This window comes from Chrysemys picta, chromosome 9 (assembly GCF_011386835.1).
Source record: "Chrysemys picta bellii isolate R12L10 chromosome 9, ASM1138683v2, whole genome shotgun sequence".
In the NCBI taxonomy this organism is placed as follows: domain Eukaryota; kingdom Metazoa; phylum Chordata; order Testudines; family Emydidae; genus Chrysemys; species Chrysemys picta.
Window position 1 is genome coordinate 21,886,235 of NC_088799.1, and position 20,943 is coordinate 21,907,177.

A 20,943-nucleotide genomic window follows, 5' to 3' on the forward strand; every position below is an offset into this window, starting at 1 on the left:
AATTTACATTGACTTCAGCGGGAATGGGCTTAGGTCCCAAATTATCTGGATTTTTTCCATACCTATTTCTGCTTTTCCAAAATATACAGTGAGAAGCACTCTACCATGAAGCTTTGGAAATTTAATGCCATAGTGCTTGGGAGCCTTTTCATTGACGTAGGGCTTGTCTACACTGGCAATTTACAGCACTGCAACTTTCTGACTCAGGGGTGTGAAAAAACACCCCCCGGAGTGCAGCAAGTTTCAGCACTCTAAAGCGCTGGTGTAGACAATGCATCAGCACTGGGAGCCCGGCTCCCAGTGCTGGTAGCTACACCCCTCATGGAGGTGGGTTTTTTTAGAGCGCTGAGAGAGCTCTCTCCCAGCGCTCTGCTGCGACCACACAAGGCACGTTAAAGCACTGCCGCGGCAGCGCTTTAGCGTTGCCAGTGTAGACTAGCCCTAAGTGGCTTTTGATCAGGCTGCCCCCAAAGGACCAATGTTCATGGTTTTTCATCTGAGAGTCTTTGTCCTAGGCAAAGCCCTTGACAGAAAGAATTGTAGTTATGACATAATCTAGAGCAGGGGTCGGCAACCTTTCAGAAGTGGTGTGCCGAGTCTTCATTTATTCACTCTAATTTAAGGTTTCGTGTGCCAGTAATACATTTTAACGTTTTTAGAAGGTCTCTCTCTATAAGTCTATAATATATAACTAAACTATTGTTGTATGTAAATTAAATAAGGTTTTTAAAATGTTTAAGAAGCTTCATTTAAAATTAAATTAAAATCCAGAGCCCCCCAGACCAGACCCAGGCAGTGAGAGTGCAACTGAAAATCAGCTCGCGTGCTGCCTTCGGCACGCATGCCACAGGTTGCCTACCCCGATCTAGAGGAAAGAGATGGAGTTAGAGAAGACTGGTGGAATATTTAGAGTTCTTCCAATTTAACAGAACTAAAACTGGTAGTTTCATTTTAAAAGGATGAATTTATTAATATCTAAGAGGAGATTTTAAAATATTGGATTTTTACATTATTTTTTTATTTTGCTGTGATGTGCAACTTTATTTCTGTAGATTTTAAAAATGTGTTTTAAATCAGTTCCTCACAGATTTTTCTTATTAGCTGTTGTCTGATTCTTTATTAGAATTTATTTTAAATAAGATTAAACTAATTTTGATGGGAGAAAAATTGACAACCAATATTTTCTGATAAGCAGATACCATACTAAAGGGTTTTGTCAACATTTTAATGCAGCTTGTTTTGTTTTACAGAAGACTGACTTTATACCTGGTTTACTACATGACTCTTTAAGAAACAAAGACATTAACAGTAGCTAAAGCCAGATGCTATCTACTGTTCAGCAGCCAGCAACAATAATTTATTAGGTTAGCGTCCAAAAGTCTTGCTTCTTTATGCAAGTTTTTTCCCTGACATTTAAATGTAAATAGTTGCTAAAGAATTAGCCACACTAGCACTGGGGGAGAAAGGAGAATGAGTCACATACCACCAGAGTGATAGTGTTTGAAGAGAACCAGACCTAGCTTTACTGGTCAACACAGACATTTTTATTGTGTCTGATGTAATGGAGCTGTATCAGCAAATTGCTCCTCAGGGAATCATCAGGAGATATACACATCATTAACCCTTCTCTAGCATATGCATTTAGTTATGTGACATAATTTAATTAAAGCTTTCATATATATTCTTTGCTTTCTTTTCTCTTCCTTCTTACCTGCTTCTATGCTTCATCAATTTTATGCATTAAAAGTAAACTGTAAGTGCAGAGTAGATTAATTTTGTCACTTTAAGAAAACTTGGGGAAGCTGTTGCACTGTGTATAGCATTCATAACTGAAGGAAAGTAATGTGGCTGACATATAAAAGATATTTTGCCTACTGTTTTATGTTGCAACTGTATGCATTGCCTGCCTCGGCTCTTGTGAGTGCTCTAAGATCATTGACACTAAACAGTAATATTAAAAAGTAAACATATCTGCATTAATGAGTTAAATAAAAATTACTTTTTTCCTTGGTTTATCTGGATTTTTAAGAATCTGATCCCTTAAACGGAGAGCAATGTTTAAAATGTTCATTCCTGCCTGGTGGGTGACTTTCTGTGGCTTTACACACTTCTCTTGACAATACTGATAATGTCACAAAACTCACAATAATATAGAAATAGAAGGCAGGAAGGACTGAGATCCACTAGTGTTTCCCCACTGCCCTAATTACAGGAAATTGATCACACCCGTATCCAAAAAAAGGATGCTTGTTCAGTACTTCAGAGAACAAAAGAGGTGAATACAGCCATTTATGCAAGACTTGAAAATGAAGCATTCAGATCAAATAAACTGCATCATCAGTTCATATACATATTTTTATGAATATCAGCAAGTACTAGCTATGATGGATAGGCAATATCTGTTTTAATAATTTTGAAAGTGTCTTCTATGTGTTTGTTTTGAGAATGTCTTTCAGTTATTCAGTTTTTCCACTAGTGATTAATTTGCCCTTATTGGGGGTTGGGTGTATTTTATTTTAGATATTTTGATATTGTTTTACTGTTTATTCGGAGGATTTTAGCTGCGCATGCATGTGCACACACACTCTCTATTGTAAATAACGTTTATTTTATTTCTTGTTGAATATCTTTTTGACTGATGGTACATTTTTCTGTGTATGTATTTTTTGTGACTTGTGGCTCAGGCATATTTTCCAATAGATAGCTGGCTGATCTGTTGCTGAATCTTCCCACATGTCTTCATTTTGTGAACTTGATTTCACAATATATTCAGCATGACAGACCACTCATGTTTTATAATGCAAGCAACTCTTCATACATTAGTCCACGAGTTAGTCTTTTTAAATGGCTGTGTGTGTCATAAAAGCTTTGTCCTTTATTGTAGAAGTGATTGAGGCCATTTTACTTTAGCTATTATGCATATTTGCTTCCACGATGTTGTTTCTCTTTAAAATTCTTTGGCTGGCTGTGTACAATTCTGATAATAATTTTATAGAAATATTTGGAATATGTAGTAAAAAATAGGGGGATTATGCCTAGTATGTTGTGGAAAGGTGAATGAGAAATGCTCTGCGGTGGTGACTTTTTTTCTTTTGTAATGTGAAGTATCTTGTCCATAGTGCTATAGAGATTAATGTTGCTGGAATTTCTATTATAAAACCAAATATTGAAAGAGTTATAACTACATGATTATACATTTCCTTCAAGTTGTGAGCCTTTTGAGAGAATATCAAATAAATTTAATAGAAATTGGTTAAAACACGGTGGTAGCTGTGATGAGTTTTATTTTGGAGAAGTTCAAAAATAGTCTGTCTTAGTGGTGCTTTTCACCTTTTTCACTCAGTAGTAAAATGGCAGCTGAGATTTTAAAAACCCAACAATTTGGCAGACACTTAGTGATACATGTTCAAAGTTATATACAGAGATTTAACCTCATGATTTGCATTAATGTTAATGATTTGCACAGCTCTCTGTATACTTCTTTAACATTTACACTGTAATTTATATTGGTGCGTATCACTGTTTTAAAAGATAATGTAACTGAGAAGTTAACATTTAAAAAGTGGCTACTGTGTGTACACAGTAAATACTTTTTCATAACAAATTTACTAGTGCCAAGGCTTAATGCCAATTAAATCAAAGTAGAAATCCTAAGAAATCTGTTTCTATAGTATTATACTGGGATTTGATCCCAATCCTTGCTGATACATCTAGATGTGTTTTAATATTTCCAAATTCAGATCCCTGTGAGACAAAGCTAATACATCAAGGTTTTCCATTCAGTGTCCCTGTGATTTCATCTACATTTATTAACAATGATGGGATGGGATTCTCAATGAGGTAACAACGATAGCATCCAGATTTCCCATTGGGTTATATTGGTAGCCAGTCCCTTCCAGAGTAACACAGTTTGATTTACTAGAACTGACTGGATAGGATCCCAGTGTAACTTTCTGAAGAAACCCAATGCATTTGAATCAGCTATAGAAGTGGTACTCATTGTGAAGAGCCACATTGTCTCATACTCTAATTTAATAATGAATATGGGAAAGTTGATCTTGGTTGTACTCAGGTTCTATTGTTTGAGGGCTTCTCTGGGTGCTAGGAGATCATTAGCTTGCCTCCTGCAAGAAAAGTTGTAGACTTCTAATAGGTAACCTAAAACCAGGTCATAAAAATTGCCTTTAATTGTTGAGGCTGAGGGCTGCCCAATATTTGGGAAGATAGTGGAGACCCTCTTTAGTTTATTCTTCTTTTGACTATCCTGTGTCATGGAATACCTTCTTCTCCCTTTGGTTAAAAAGCTATTGAATCCACCTGGTGCATTTTCTTACCCCCAAGAACTATGTATGCTGCCTATTCAGTTCATAGACCCATTCAGCCTGGACTGAGGAATCAAAAAAGGAACCAGATGTAGATTCATTTGTAGATGTATTATAAACTTCATTTTCATGTAATCATATTTTTACAAGTGTCAGGGGGTAGCCTTGTTAGTCTGTATCCACAAAAACAACAAGGAGTCCGGTGGCACCTTAAAGACTAACAGATTTATTTGGGCATAAGCTTTCGTGGGTAAAAAACCACTTCTTCAGATGCATGGAGTGAAAATTACAGATGCAGGCATTACATACTGATACATGAAGAGAAGGGAGTTACCTCACAAGTGGAGAACCAGTGTTGACAGGGCCAATTTGATCAGGGTGGATGTAGTCCACTCCCAATAACTGATGAGGAAGTGTCAATTCCAGGAGAGGCAAAGCTGCTTTTGTAATGAGCCAGCCACTCCCAGTCCCCATTCAAGCCCAAATTAATTGTGTTAAATTTGCAAATGAATTTTAGTTCTGCAGTTTCTCTTTGAAGTCTGTTTCTGAAGTTTTTTTGTTCAAGTATAGCTACTTTAAAATCTGTTGTAGAATGTCCAGGAAGATTGAAGTGTTCTCCTACTGGCTTTTGTATGTTACCATTCCTAATGTCTGATTTGTGTCCATTTATTCTTTTATGTAGGGACTGTCCGGTTTGGCCAGTGTACATGGCAGAGGGGCATTGCTGGCACATGATGGCATATATAACATTAGTAGACGTGCAGGTGAATGAGCTCCTGATGGTGTGGCTGATGTGGTTGGCTCCTCTGATGGTGTCACTAGAGTAGATATGGGGACAGAGTAGGCTACGAGGTTTGCAGGGATTGGTTCCTGGGTTAGTGTTTCTGTGGTGTGGTGTATAGACATCTCCTGAGCTCCTTGTAGGTGGTATTTCAACTTAACTGTCTTGTAGTCTCTATTGCTCTAATTTTCTGATTTTAAAAAAATCAAAATTAAAAGAAACCTAAATTATCTTTTTTCTTTAATGTTGAAAAGCAAAATTCTGAAGCAGTAATTTTCTCCATGTCTGTTGAACTCCCAGCATTTGCTCTATCATTGCCTCAAAAGCCCTGTTCTGCAGGATTAACCTGCTACTGCACAGTTCCATTGAGTTCATGCTGTATCAAGTTCTATGCTTCTCCATTTCCCCCTACATATGATATAAAATCCTCTGAGGCACAAGGAAGTTGGTCAACTTTCAACTTTACAGGAGTGAGTGCAGCAAAACAAAATGGCAGCACTGGGAAATTTGAGTGAAGCTGTTGTTCTTTGAGTAGTGTCCCTAAGGGTGCTCCACTTTAGGTGTGCATGTGCCTCTTGAGCTTTTCATTGGAGATTTTCAATTAGCAGTGTGTATTCAGCCTACGCATGCGCCCAATATCTCCTAGTGCTGGATATTGAGACTATGTAGGGGTGTGCGGGTGAACTGCCCTCAGTTCCTTCTCAACCATCTTGATCTGACACAGAGCACTAGCATGTCCGCCTTGCGCATGCCTCAAGTTTTCTAATATTTCCGAAGTGGTTAAGATAGTTGTTAGTATAGTTATAGTTAGTCAGCTAATTAGATAAGTAGTGAGAAGATTGTTTTACTCCTCTTTCCCTTCAGGGAAACTTTTTTTTTCCTGGCAGGGCATGCCTGGCTCATCAGGTTTCAAATGTTGTCTCTTCTGCTGAGAGGCTATACCATGGTGGCCAGCCTGTGGCTCCGGAGCCACATGCGGCTCTTCAGAGGTTAATATGCGGCTCCTTGCATAGGCGTCAACTCCGGGACTGGAGCTACAGGCGCCAACTTTCCAATGTGCTACAGGGTGCTCACTGCTCAACGCCTGGCTCTGCCCCCGGCCCCACTCCACTCCTCCCCCCAAAGCCCCCGCCCCTTCTCCTGAGTCTGCTGTGCCCTTGCCCCTCCTCCCCGCCCCCCCCCGAAGCCTCCTGCACACCACAAAACAGCTGATCGCAGCGGGCAGGAGGCGCAGGGATGGAGGGTTAGGTGCTGATCGGTGGTGCTGCTGGCGGGTGGGAGACCCTGCGGGCAGGGAGCTGACAGGGGGCTGCTGACTTCTTCCTGTGGCTCTTTGGCAATGCACATTGGTAAATTCTGGCTCCTTCTCAGGCACAGGTTGGCAACCCCTGGGCTATACCTATGAGGAAGAGCCAGTCTAAGTGTGTCTGTTGCTAGGGGGAGTCCTACAGCTCCCAGAAGTACAACTTCTGCCTGACCCTCCAACGGGAAAAACAGGGAGATCAAACTCAGACTGCTAATGATGGAACACTGTTGTCAGCCAGCTTCTGAGTCAGCTCAGAAGACCCTCCTGCCCCATACATCTGTCCCTAGACAGATACAGCACCCCATCTACCTCGGTGCAGGGAAGACTTCCAAAAAGAGAAGCACGAACTCTCACCTTAAAGAGACAGCTCTGAAAAAATCCAGGTTCCCGGCAAGATCTACAGTCTTCAAAGCTTTGATCTCTCAACTTGGTACCATTGAGTGTCTCTCGGTACTGAGATCCCAATATCCTGACCTCTGTTTTTAGTAGGTGCTCCTCCTTTGGATGAGGTTGAGGAGAATGAGGGAGACTTCCAGTCAGTCTCCTCTACTTCTGCTCCGGGTTCACCAACATATCCTTTCAGGAACCCATTCTCTGAAAGTCATAGGAAAGATTGGGCTCCTTAAAAGTGGTGGAACCAACCCTGCATGCCTCCCCCATTTCCATATGGGACACACACACACCCCAGGGACATACTGGGACCCCCGAGCTGCCTATTGCGAACAATTTGCCAGACCACTGGTACCATCTCATAGGGAAGTAGAGTTGTACAACCTTCTCTTCCCCAACCAACTTCCCCCGAGGAGGATGGATAAGGAGGCCACCCTTCAAACACCTATTTCATCCTCATCTCCGGACGAGGCAGTTATGCCTCCGCCACCATTCATGGCCAATAATTTTTGGCAATTTCAAGACTTCATAACGATGGTAGCTGACACTCTTCAAATTCCTCTCGAAGAGGTCAAGAATTCACAGCAAAAAGGTTGGATATCTTGCAGTCAGCAACACTGTCCAGGGTGGTGTTGCCCATCAATGAGGCATTCATAGATCCGGCTAAGACAGTGTGACAGAAATGTGCTGTGACAGACCCAGAGCAGTGGGGTACAGGAGTCTGGGAGAGGGCAAATACACTGGTCGCTGGATGAGTAGTTTTCTGTTCCCTGAGTGACCAGAGAAGGGGCTGCACTAGAGTAATCAGGAACCTGCTAGAACCAGTTAAGGCAGGCAGGCTAATTAGGACACCTGGAGCCAATTAAAAAGAAGCTGCTAGAATCAATTAAGGCAGGCTAATCAGGGCACCTGTGTTTTAAAAGGAGCTCACTTCAGTTTGTGGTGTGAGTGTGAGTAGCTGGGAGCAAGAAGCGCAAGGAGCTGAGAGTGAGAGGGTGTGCTGCTGGAGGACTGAGGAGCACAAGCGTTATCAGACACCAGGAGGAAGGTCCTGTGGTGAGAATAAGGAAGGTGTTTGGAGGAGGCCATGGGGAAGTAGCCCAGGGAGTTGTAGCTGTCATGCAGCTGTTACAGGAGGCACTATAGACAGCTGCAGTCCACAGGGCCCTGGGCTGGAACCCGGAGTAGAGGACGGGTCCGGGTTCCCCCCAAACCTCCCAATTGACCTGGACTGTGGGTTCTTCCAGAGGGGAAGGTCTCTGGGCTGTTCCCCAACCCCCATGGTGAATCTCTGAGGCAAGAAAATCCACCAATAAGCGCAGGACCCACCAAGATAGAGGAGGAACTTTGTCACAGTGCATAATTCGACCCACATGTAAATTGGCAGATAAGACGTTCCCCCTATATAGCCTCGGTATCCAAAATGAATAGGCATAGGGCATATGCGTGGGCAAAACAGACAGTAACTAAAAATCTCCAATCAAGGGGTTGAGAGGCGCATTCACACCTGAAGTGGAGCCCCCATAGAGGCACATATCTCAAAGAACTGCAGTTAATGCACAAAGTGGGTAACTTCTTTTATTTCAAGTCCTCCTTGTCCACTAAGAAACTTTTTCCAAGGCTGTTTAGCCTGAAGCATAGACTTGAAATTTTGCTAGTTAAAATTATTTCATGGCACTGCTTAATAGGGCTTTTTGTAAAAGACCAGCAATAGTGAGAGTGTTTGCTAAATTCTAATTTTGATGCTACCATAAACCTACTCTAACTTCTCAGGACATATGTAGCTCTATGCTTCTGCCAATTATCTATTGCTGACTCATTCTGTAATATTTAAATAAATGAATTATTGAATTCATTATTGATGAATAACTTGAATCCACTGTAAGATTAGTTTGCATGTAAGTTATATGGAAAATGTGCACAGTGTAGAGAGCTGTAACTGAGAGAGCATGAGTTTACAGAAACACATGTTAATGGATCCTCAGGGGAAAGTAGGAGCCCAAACTTGTGACATGCTGAGCATCTGCTGGGAGATAAGTGCTCTTAAGGGATGTTGAGGGTGCTCAGTATTTCCTAGGAGATAATCAGCACTGTCAGGGCCTAAACCACTGTCTGTGAATAGAGAAGGATGTTCAAGCCAAAATGGGGTTAGTGAATGAAGGGAAAAAGGAAGTAACAGAACAAAAAGGCTGAAGGCCACATCCTGCTCCTTTGACATCAATGAATTAAATGGAGCAGGATTGAGTCCTAAATTGATTTAATGAACGGGAAAAAAAACTTCGTCCAATTAAATAATTTCTGCAAACAGCATTTACACAGCAGATAACATAAGACAAATCTAATGTTAGTAAGAGTACACTGGTAATAATTTCAAGAGGATGAAAACTAATGCAGATGAACACTTTAATATTCTGCAACTCAGCATCTCCCACAATTCTGATATGGGGTATGAGCTATTCCCTCCTTGTAAAAAGGTTCTGGAGGCAGTTCAAGGCTCCAGCACAAGCCATGTTGGTCATGTCCCCTTCTCTGGTTTACCCCTAAATCTTCTGCCTCTGCAGCAGAAGTCAGTGGCTGTTCTCTTTGCTCCCAACATTTCCTTTGCCTTTTTATTTTGTTTGTTTTCAGGCAGTAGTAAGCAGCCTTCTTTTTGTCCTCAGGACTATAAGCCACCTTATACCCTCTGCGTCCAGCAAGAGGAAGATTTACTTGTGCTTTACAGGGTGTCAGCTCCCTGACATCACCAGTCATTAGCTCGCAAACAATTTACTCAGGGCTCTGCAAGCCCTTACTTTGCCTTGCAGGTTAATAATACGTGTTCCCTGCAGTGTCCAGCCCTTTACTACTGCACACTCGCAGAAATTACCAGGTAAGCTGTACCCAAAGGAACAGTGCACACACCAGCTTGCTTGATTCAACTGCAGATCAGCTCCAGTGTAACATCACAGCACTGAGATATATTTATAGTAAAACAATCATAAGTTTGTTATCAAAGGCTAAGATTTAAGAGCTAGTGAGTAAGGATAACAACAGAAACAGAAATGGTTTATATATAAAACAAAAAATATACTATGCTTCCTAGAGTCTAAACTTAACTTTAACAGGCTAAGCCTTTGTCTAAAGTAATTTATCTCCCCTAAAGCAATCTCCCAGCGTCTCCAACTAACATGGCTGGGATCCTTCTTTCATGAATGCAAAAAGCAGTCCTTTTTGCTTCCTAAGTGAAGGATAAAGAGGTGTCCTTCAGCCTTCTGCTTATATCCTCAAAGTGTCACACAAAACAAACCACAAAAGACCACAGCCTGGCCACAACTGGGTAGTGGCACCTGCAAAACATGCCAAAAAGTTTTTTTTTTTAAAGCTCTGAAAATAATAAGAATGGTAAGGAAAAAATACAAAAAACACAAAAGATATTAATCCACTGACTCAGACTTCTCTTCTATCGAGAAAAGAGAGCAATAAACTCTGATTCTTTGCAGGACACAGAGAAAATATGACAAAGGTTTTTTCCTCCCTGAAACATTTAAAACCATATACAAAAAGGTTATATCCGCAATCCAGATCCAACCTGAGCAGGCCCTCAAGGACAAGCCTCAGACTAAATACCATCCTTCTAATCCCTGCCTGAGGCAGTGATTCCCCTGCACCCATCCTTTGATGATAAGATAGAAAAGGAGTGGGGATCTCCTGCTGAAGGTAAACACCTAAACAGATATATTCTTAAATTCTACAAGCTACAAGAACCAAAAAATGCTATTACTGAGGTTTCAAAGGTCGATGCTGTCCCATCAGCTCCAGCAAAGGATATGATTATCCCATCTGAAAGGACTTCTTCCCCTAGGATCCAAAAAACAGGAAGGTTTAAGTCACATTCAGAAGGAATGTAGACACTTCCTCAGCCATCCTCAGAGCCTCTCTCACAGCTAGATGCTTTGCAGGAGCCACAGTGTCCTGTCTGGAAGACTTTAGAGGAAGAGATCACCCTGACTTTGTCTGTACTTAAGAAAATCGTCTTAGCCACACATTTGTGACAGATGTTTCAAAATTAAGTTTTCAGCCAGGGCCATGGCATCCAGTTCAGTGGCTAGTCAATACATATGGTTTCATCCCTGGAAAGTAGATGCTCATTCCAAACAAGTCTTGTGCTCTTCTAAATTCACAGGATCTCTTCTGCTTGGAGAAAAATTGGTCAAGATAGTGGCAGAAGGTGCTTCCAAATCTAAGCGGTCCCTCCCCTCTCCACGTAGTGCTCTGAGAAAGGACTACAAACACACTACCAGACAGAGTTGCTCCTTTCATGCAGCTTCCTCACAGAATTACCAGAGGAAAGATAAAAGATATATCAAGGGTAGGGCCAGCTCCAGGCACCAGCTTGCCAAGCAGGTGCTTGGGGCGGCCACTCCGGAGAGGGGTGGCACGTCCAGCAATTCGGCGGACGGTCCCTCACTCCCGCTCGGAGCGAAGGACCTCCCGCCGAATTGCCAAATTTTTTTTTTTTTTGCTTTGTGCCGCTTGGGGCAGCAAAAACCCTGGAGCCGGCCCTGATCAAGGGAAAGCCGTGGAACCAGGGCTTGAGCAGAAAATCCAGATGTGCTCCCTCAACCTTCAAGAGCCAATTCTGACAAGGAGTGAATGTGCCTCGCCCAGACTTGAGCATGGGAGGCAGAATTTCCCACTTTTCAGAAGACTGGTTTGCTTTGATCACAAGCAGGTGGATGCAAGAGGGAATGCATCAGAGATACGCCCTCAAGCTAAGGGCTCCACTCCATCCTTTCTTAACCCAGTCTCCTGTCACCAGTAACCTCGCCAAACACAGGTTCATTCAGAACAAGTTCTACCTCTGGGGCTTGGGAGCAACAGGAGTTCCCTTCGAAGAAAGTTTCTCACGGTTTTACTCCATCATTTTCATTCTTCAGAAGTGCACCAGAGGAGTCAAGGCCATCATTGACCTCAAAAGGCTCAAAATGGATGAAAAAAACAGCCCTAGCTTCAGCAGTGACCTCTCTATCTCAAGGGGATTTCCTAATCTTAGTGAATCTGGAAGATGCATACCACTGGTGCATTCCAGTGAGCCCCTGCTACTGCATGCTTCTGAGATTTGCTTGTGGCATGGATCACTATCAATACTGAATGCTTCCATTCAGTCTCTCGTTGGCCCCCACATTCATTATGAAGATGTTGATGGTGGCCATAGCAAGGCTCAGGTCCCAGGGTACTCACTGATATCCCTTTCTGGAATTTCAACCTGAGCCCCATCCCAGGCAGCAGCATGCAGTGCCACAATCCAGAATCTGAAGCACACGAATTCATAATAAATACCGTACCAAGAAAAGTTCCTGGATTCCCTCAACAAGCATTATTCACCTGGGCATGGAAATAGATCCTTTGATGGCAAAGATCTACCCATCGGTAGACAGATTTCAGAAGATCCAGGATCGGATACTCTTGATGATCACATGCATGAGACAAACCATAGGTCAGTGTCTTTAGCTACTGGGTCTCCTGGTCTCTTGCATAGAGGTCACCCAATGGGTGAAGTCACACATTATTATGTGACTATGCCCCAGAGTGAATGCAATATCAGGTACTAGTCCCAAACCAGGTCTTTGACTTCCTGAGATAGCGGACAGTCCCAGACAGTATCAGCAGGAATCTTTCCATATGCCCTCCATACTCTCAAGTTCTCACTTCCAACTCCAACTTAAAGGAATGGGAAGCACATCTGGATCAGAACAGCACAGGGTACTCTGATGCTGTGATTCATTTTCCTGGGCCTTCATTACTTAGACCTGAAAGGTTAAGCTAGTTCTGCTGAGCTTCCAGAGCTGCCTAGAGGGAAACCATTACCTGGTCCAGTCAGACATGACCATGATTGCATACATAGCCTCGAAGGAACAAAAAGCAAAGATGTACATACAGAAGTGACGGAGATAATGGAATTGGACAGAAAAAACTCTCCCTTCCCTAAAGGTTTTCCAAATAAAAAGAGATCTGAACCAAAAGGCAGACCGGCTCAGCTGATTCAAAGTCAACAACTCCTAATGGTGCCAAAACCAGAAGGTCGTCAACCTGATCTTGCAGACGTTTGATCTCCCTCCAGTCATACTGTTTGCCAATTGCAAGAAAGCAAAGCGATCAAAATACCGCACAAGGGAAACAGACCCCAAATGCATGGAGACAAATGTTCTGTCACACAGATGGCTGCAAGGCCTGCTATACGCATTTCTTCCCTTCCCTCTCCTAGAGAAAGTGATCCAAAAGATAAGGCGAGAAGGAGCAAAGGTGACAGTGCTAGTTCCGTGCTGACCAAGGAAACCCTTGTTTTCCAGTCTGATAGAACTAAAACTACAACCACTATTGCTGTTACCAGCAAGACCAGACACCCTTCACCAACGCTCATTCTTCCATCCAGACGCAGAGCATCTTCAACTGACCGCCTGGTTGTTGAAAGGGTAGCATAAGCTGCCTTCAGCGTATCATCCAAAATTATTAGGACTGTGCTCTTCTTCCAGGAGAATTTCCACACTAAAAGCCTATTCCTTCATCTGGGCCAAATTCAGTTTTTGGTGCCAAGACCACAAAGCAAATCCCAAAGGAGCCCAGGATTCCAGTTATTCTGGACTTCCATCAAGAAAATGTGGATAAGAGACTTCAGCTCAGCACTATAACATACCAGGTATCAGGCATATTAGTAGCATACTGTTTGTAGGAGCCTTGGGCTCCTTGGCTGTGAACCCTCATGTGTCCAGATTCCTCAGAGAAGTCAGAGTGGCCAGACCAGTGGTCAGACAATCTTCCCTAAGTGGGAACTACCGCTGGTGTTGAAAGCCCTAACTACCCCATCCCTTCGAACCTCTGACATCTATGTCAGCATTTTACCTCTCCATCAATGGCTGCCTCTGGTTGCCGTCATGTCTGCTAGTTGAGTTTCAGAACCAGCAGCTTTATCCATGCAAGAATCTTACTGTCTGTGTTCCATGATGACACAGTGGTGGTAAGAACTCCAGAAACATTCTTGCTTAAGGTGAATTCTCCTTTCTGTTCCTCGCAGGAGATTGTCCTTCCTTCATTCTGGCCACAGCACCTGACTGAGAAATTGTGGTGCATCTTGGATGTCAAAAAAGAGCACGAAAGATTTACATAAAATGTTCAGAATCAATGAGGAGCTTGGGCTCCCTGTTCATTTCCTTTTACCAGAAGTGTCAAGGCCTCAGAATATCTAAGATATCCCTTGCCAGATGAATCAGACTGTGCATTGTTGCGGCATACAAGGTGTTTGGGATTTCTTGTTCCAGAAGGGATCAAGGTGCATTCCACAAGATCCATGGGAAACTCATGAGATGAACGAGCATGAGCTTCCACCACAGAGATCTGCAGAGCCATGGTCATCGGCTAAGACCTTTATCAGACATTGTAGAATGAACTCTGTCTTCTTCAGAGGCCTTCTTTGGCAGGAAGGTGCTGCAGGTAGTGGTCCACTGATAACCTGTGGGTTTATCTGCCATATGTGGGGGTATGTGTGTGGGAGGGGGTGTCTTTTCTATTTCTTTCTGTTCATTTTCTTATCCTTCCCTACCCCAACTCACTGCTTATTACTGCCCCTACATATCAGAATGGTGGGAGATGCTGCTAGGAGAAAGCAAGTTATTGGGTAAAAACTTTTCCATTCTTGAAGTTCATTCTCTATTGAAATTTTGGAAATTTTGCTTTCCCTGGCCTTTTAAATAGTCCTTTCCATTTGCTGAACAGTGGAATAGCTATTGATCACCTTAGTATCTCCAGTGGGTAGCAGCCTTTATTTCTGTGGAAAATGTTTATCTATACCATAGAATGAAGATTGTACTATTAACATTACAAAGCTGTGGACAGCTTTTGTTAAGTGACAAGGGAGCCTTAAGTTCTTTTAAAATCATGAAACTTGTATCTCACACACAGAACTTTGATATTATTCACTCTAACATTTTTCTTACATATGAAAACATTTTTAAGCAGAAAAATGCTCTGCAACCACCAGGACTTGAAGATTGTTAAACTTGCCAGGGTCCAGAGGAGATCAGAGCCTGACATGGAGGTCACATGCTTGTCTTAGTTTGTGTAAAGTGGGAGATTAAGTGGCACGAGTGTACACTTCTTTGCTGTTTATCCATTCTGCTGTCTTACCTATGGAATAGCATTAATTATGATCCAAGAGAAGATCTCATGTCTCCCCTCATGTCCAAAAGAAAGGTGTTATGAAAGTCAACAATTGAGATATGTACCACACAGGTTTCAATGTTATATTGATGCTTAGTAATGCCAGTTTAGTGAAGGACAGCATTCCCATTACAGAATTCCATGTTTTTGTACCAAACATAACTTTGAAAAAGATTAGCCAGAAGTGATATAATCATCCCATGTAAAGTTGAATTAAATCATACTCAGGGGGTAGCCGTGTTAGTCTGTATCTACAAAAACAACAAGGAATGAAAGTCTATGCATCCGAAGAAGTGAGGTTTTACCCACGACAGCTTATGCCCAAATAAATCTGTTAGTCTTTAAGGTGCCACCAGACTCCTTGTTGTTTAAATCATACTGTTATTCTTTTTAGATGTCAAGTACTTTACTTGTTTGAAACAAAAGGAAATCCTTTTTTTCTATAAAAAGCAACAGAGAGTCCTGTGGCACCTTTAAGACTAACAGAGGTATTGGAGCATAAGCTTTCGTGGGTGAATGCCCACTTAAGGACTTATGCCTGGGATAATACTACTTAATTAAGTACATTGTGTCTGGAATTCACAGCTAACTAGATCCTACTTACCTTCTTGGGTTTTAGAGCTATTGTTGTTATAAACAATATAATGGTTGTAGTATCTAGACTTCAAAGAGTAATTCTTTAGTTTGTGTCCTATACTTAATCTTTTTGACTACATTGTGTTAACAGAAAAAGGATGCTTATGATAGGTAACATTAACTGCTAATGGATATGGGATTAAATATGACCTAATCAAAGCACCAACAAAGCTGTAATGCCAAAGTATGTTATTATAGCATTGCAATGTTGCAGCTATGGTTAGTATGTCCATTTGCTCCCATACTCTCAAATTTTCATTCATTTATTGCATTTATATATGCTAATTTTTTAGTTAAAATCCTTCATTTCTATCTCTCATTTTAACATGGCTAAGTATATTTATTATGGTAGAATGTACATGATGAGGGATATACTGTACATCTTAAGAGAATACAGAAATGCTATAACAGCCTGCATAATAAAAGAATGACAAAGTGCTGATATTGAGATAATTTAAAACAAAGAATTAAAACTAGGATTTTTCAAGTTTGCATTAGAAAGTTCTTAAGATTGCAGTATGAAAATATTTCACAGCATATTTGACTTAATCCTAGAATCCACCCATTTTGTTTAGATAAACACATCATTCAGATGACTTTATAAAATCTTGTGATGGGATGGATACCCCACACAGGCCCTGAAGTGGTAAGGGGTGTAAGGACCATGGAGCCCTGAGACAGATGGAAAACCTGCTGTAAGGTCATTGGACTATAGCTTGGTTGGACTCTCTGACACCCCAAAAGGGGTGGACATAAATATCATGAACTGGCCGGAGGGCCCAGTTAGGAAAAGATAGACCACCACAGCAACAGAGTGCCTGTCGGCAGTGGCACCAGACCAAAAGATAGCTGGTATGCCACTCCTGGCCACCAGTTGGTGCTTCTGCAGTGAGGGAAACCCTTTACAAATCCCCAAAGGGTTTTCTAGTCTGAGACCTGTAAAAATAATAAATAATATCTTCTGCATGTTATTCAGGGGGGAGATTGTATCTTCTGTACATCAAAAAGGTAAACTGCAAACCATATTTTCTTTTAGCTCTTCAAATCTTGTACAGGCCCCATTAATGCTCATTTCTTCCCTAATAGACAAATCTATTCTTCCTATTGGCCAAGGAGCGCTATTCACATCAAGCTCCTCATTGTTACTAAGAGGTAAAGGCAAATGACCGACTGATCTCAGAAACAAACCTATCAGTTGGGTAGAGCCCAAGAATTAAGTTAAAGACAATGCCTCTTTAAAATTTTCCTTCCCTCAGATTTGATGACATCTGGTCAGCTCTGATAAAATATGCCCCAGCCTTAGGACAGCTACTTTCTCGGAATCTGCTCATTAGAATCATTTGATCTGTGTCTCAAGAGCCTATTCATTTGCCATATATGGAAGTCAGACAGAAGTTAAGGACTGTGCTGTAGAAAGGGACTAGTACAGTACGCCTAATAAGGAATTCATTCCATCTATGCAGAAGAGAAGGCTATGGATTTTTCCCAAAGAATCATAATTACCTTCCACAGCTGCAGAGCAAGGGCAGTCCATGGCATGTCTGTGAGGCTGTATCACTCTCCACTGAGTCCTTGATATCAGAAATTCAGTTAGTGCTGATATTCTATCCTTTGCTCACCCTGTTGTGCTTAAGAACAGTAGGAGGTCTCATATAGTATACTACAAATCATAAGCACAATAAAGAGATTGAATTTCATCCCTAACTCTGAATCTTCTTGAGCATTTGTCTGACCCTTATCTTTATTTAAATGTAGTTTATGATTTAATTTCATATAAATCAGATGATGACTTTGAGTGTATGAAGAACTTGACATTTTGGGGATTTTATGTGTACTGCAAAAGAAATCAGAGTGCTAAATGTGTTAAAAACATTAGGTAAGCATTTATCAACTATTTCTCCTTTGGAAGAGGACCTTGTATCCAAAAGTCATTAGAATCCAGTATCTTCATTTAACTTCAGTCAATTTTTTTTTCCTGACTGATTTAGTTCTCCTGACAGTTTTAAAATATAGTTGAATAAATTTGATTTAAAATATTGACTAAGAAATGTCTAATAATTGTTTAAATCCCTTTTTATATTCAAGTCACTCATTATGGAGAGGCTGTGATCTCTCTGTAGTCAAGATTGAGACTTGTTTCTCATTATAACCCTTTCTATAATCCACAAAAAAAGATTATTTTGCTTGTTTGATGTGTGGCCAATGGACATTTCAACCCCTACCCATCTACTCCCAAATTTGGTGGTGATTTGTACAAAAACTGTGTTTCTGAGATATGGGAGGATACAGAAAACAGGTGTCACGTCATGGCTTGGAAATTCTTCCAATGTTTTTAAGGTACATTTTATCTGAAACTCAGTGTCCTGAAAACTTAAAATGAGGTTAATTTGAAATATGTTGCTGAGATCTAATGGACAGAACTAATATTGAGAGTGGAAAGGCATATTTCAGAAGCTATTCCATTGGTGAATTAAGAATTTAGGAATAACTCATCAGGCTCTGTTAGACTTTTAAAAGGTACCAAATGACTGGTAGAGACGTAAACTTTCAGTTAAAGAAAGTAGGTCTCATATAGACAGGTGAGAGAAATAGAGAATAAAGTCTGAATTGGGAAGATAATTTTTTTTTAAAAAAGGGGATGGGACCAAGAGAAAGAACAAAATTAGGCTTGAGATATAAACTTCATCAGTTTATCCCAAAAGGAAAGGAAAGAGGCAGATGTCCCTTCCTTACTGAGTTTGAGAAATATACAAAGATTATTCCCTTACCCCAGTTTATCTTTGCTGACAAACAATTTAATAAAGGTCTCTCATAACTGAGTTAACACCACAGATTTTTTTAAAGGCAAATTTTGGTTTGAATACCTTTTCCTACATCTACCATATAATGGAACTAATAGTACTTATAAAATTACTTTTTGGAATGTTAATGGGTTTAAAATGTAGTAAAGGAAAAAAGGGTACTGAATTACCTTAAAAATAAAATCCAGGTAATGTAACTATATAAGAAGCTCATCTTATTTTTAGTTTATGTTCCATGTTTTGTAAAAAGAAAAAAACAAGAGTTGCTATTCTAGTCAGAAACAAAAAAAACCCTCTCATTTCAAGTAATACAGAATTTATCTGATAGAGAGTAGATAAATACTTGTCTCAGTAGGCAAGAAACTAGTTTTATAAACATATATGCGACCAATTAAAAATGACTAAACATTATATATGGATAGTCAATTTTCATACTCTAGAATTAATCTTATGATTGAAGAGTGTAATCATTTGGACAAGGTGTATAAAGTTGGTATTGACATTATTATTGTGTAAGTGGTGGGCAACCTGCAGACGCCAGACCGTTTGTTTACATTTGCACGGTCGCCCACAGCTCCCAGTGGCCGCGGTTTGCTGTTCCCGGTCAATGTCAGCAAGAAGAGAAGTGGGCGTTTTGGGCTGGCTATGTACCACCAGAGGAATCCCCTTGCAGTGTTTGATTCTGCCAGGGCCATGCTGGCTCTAGGTTCAGAAATGCTAGCAATTCAGCGTAAAGCAGCTGCATCGTATTGGACAATCTGGTCCATTGGTTCCACATACCCCAGTACTGTTGTTTTTAAGTAAATGAAGTTGCAGTTAAAATTTTATTTAGTGATTGCCTAGATCTATGAATGCCTGAATACATTTTAAATATATTTAGCCTGTATAACATTCTGCTTAATATGCTTCAAATGTTGTGGTATTTGGTTCTTTTAGCTCTGTACCTCCTGTCTTCAAATAATCTTACTAAGAAACAGATCTCTGTATGATACCTGCAAAAATAAGAAACTCATTCCATTGATTAGTTTATTGGTACAATTTAAATAAGTGCATTCATTTGTTTAGTGCAATATTTGTTCATAAAGAGCTCAAAGAAAGTATTAAGATTCCTTTTCTTTTTTGTTTTTGTTTTTATTAGTGGTCATATGCTTTAGAGAAACCAAATACTGGCAGTATATTTAATATTGCTTGGTCTATTGATGGTACTCAAATAGCAGGAGCTTGTGGAAATGGACATGTGATTTTTGCCCATGTCGTGGAGCAACGATGGGAGTGGAAGAACTTTGAAATAACGTTAACTAAAAGAAGAACTATGGAGGTATGGGTTACAAGTTCAGAAAGATTGACCTTCAGGATTGTTTATGTATGACTCACAATTGTAACTCAATAGAGACAAATAATTGTGAATGGACAAGTTTTGCAGAATATAAACGATAGGATTGAATACCTTTGAGTTATAAAAAGGCCAGAATGAGCAAGTGGTATTTAAGTGTGTGTTTGCTTATACAATCACATGACCCAGAACTACATCAGCCTCTAGGCTCACTTAAGGATCACAGCATCTTGCTTTTAGGTGGGGTGGGGGCATGAATAAGGGATTGATTCATAGTCATAGGTCTGGTTTACATCGGAAATAATAATACAGTAATTACCAATAAAGGTGCAGCACTGGTATAAATGATAGTGTAGACAGGGCTGAGTATCATGTCTACACTAGTGGGTTGACACGAGTACAGCTGCACCATTGCTGGCTATTGCTACAGAATGGGTACTAATTTTTCTATGCCCCTACGATGAATGGATCTGTCTTCTTGGATTTCCAGATCAAGAGGCAACTGACAGCTGACCACAATCATGAAGAGTGTTAGTGTCCTTTGTTGCACTGCTCCACCATATTACAGTCACCGGTTCAAATTTTCCAAAGCTAGGGAAAATTGTCTTTTAAGAGGTTGTTTTAATTATCTTCTAGTGAGGACTTAGGGAACGAATGCATGGAAAATAATAAAACATTGAGACTGAAATTTTCAAACCTGGATGCTTAAAGTTGGGTTGCTAATGCCAAGACTTGAAAAAACAATAACAACAACAACAACAAAAACTCCTAAATCCATATTTGAAAATCAGATAAGGGCCCAAAAAAGTTCTGAGCACTCAGCATTTCCCATTGACATCAGTGGGAGCTGCTGGGTGATCAGCACTGTTAGAAATAAAGCCTGCCCCTAACTGGTTTATAGAGCTCAAATTTAGGCTCCTGTTTTTGAAAATCTTGGCCTGAATCCACAATTAAGTACCTAAATATCTGGGAGTGAATACAGAATTTTGAATTTTGACTTGCTAATATGTCTTCTGTGTTCCCAGACACTGACTCATAACGTAACCAGTCAACAGTGGGGTAATACAGACTTTCTGTTGTTACAAGTTTTTCCAATTAGAGTTCAGGCCATCATTTTCAAACCTGGGTGCCTGAAGTTAGGCTCCTAAATTAATAATTAAGCACCTAAATATCTTATAGTC

General features: G+C 40.7%; 1 protein-coding gene across 5 annotated transcripts in view; it reads left to right on the forward strand.

Moving 5' to 3' along the window:
• Positions 1-20,943, forward strand: part of IFT80 (intraflagellar transport 80) — a 180,741-nt gene that overhangs the window by 112,501 nt on the left and 47,297 nt on the right. For all 5 annotated transcript variants that reach the window (XM_065556886.1, XM_065556888.1, XM_065556889.1 and 2 more), the window contains one exon: positions 19,568-19,747. In XM_065556886.1, coding sequence (XP_065412958.1) covers positions 19,568-19,747 — 180 coding nt within the window. The remainder of the gene's footprint in view (positions 1-19,567; positions 19,748-20,943) is intronic.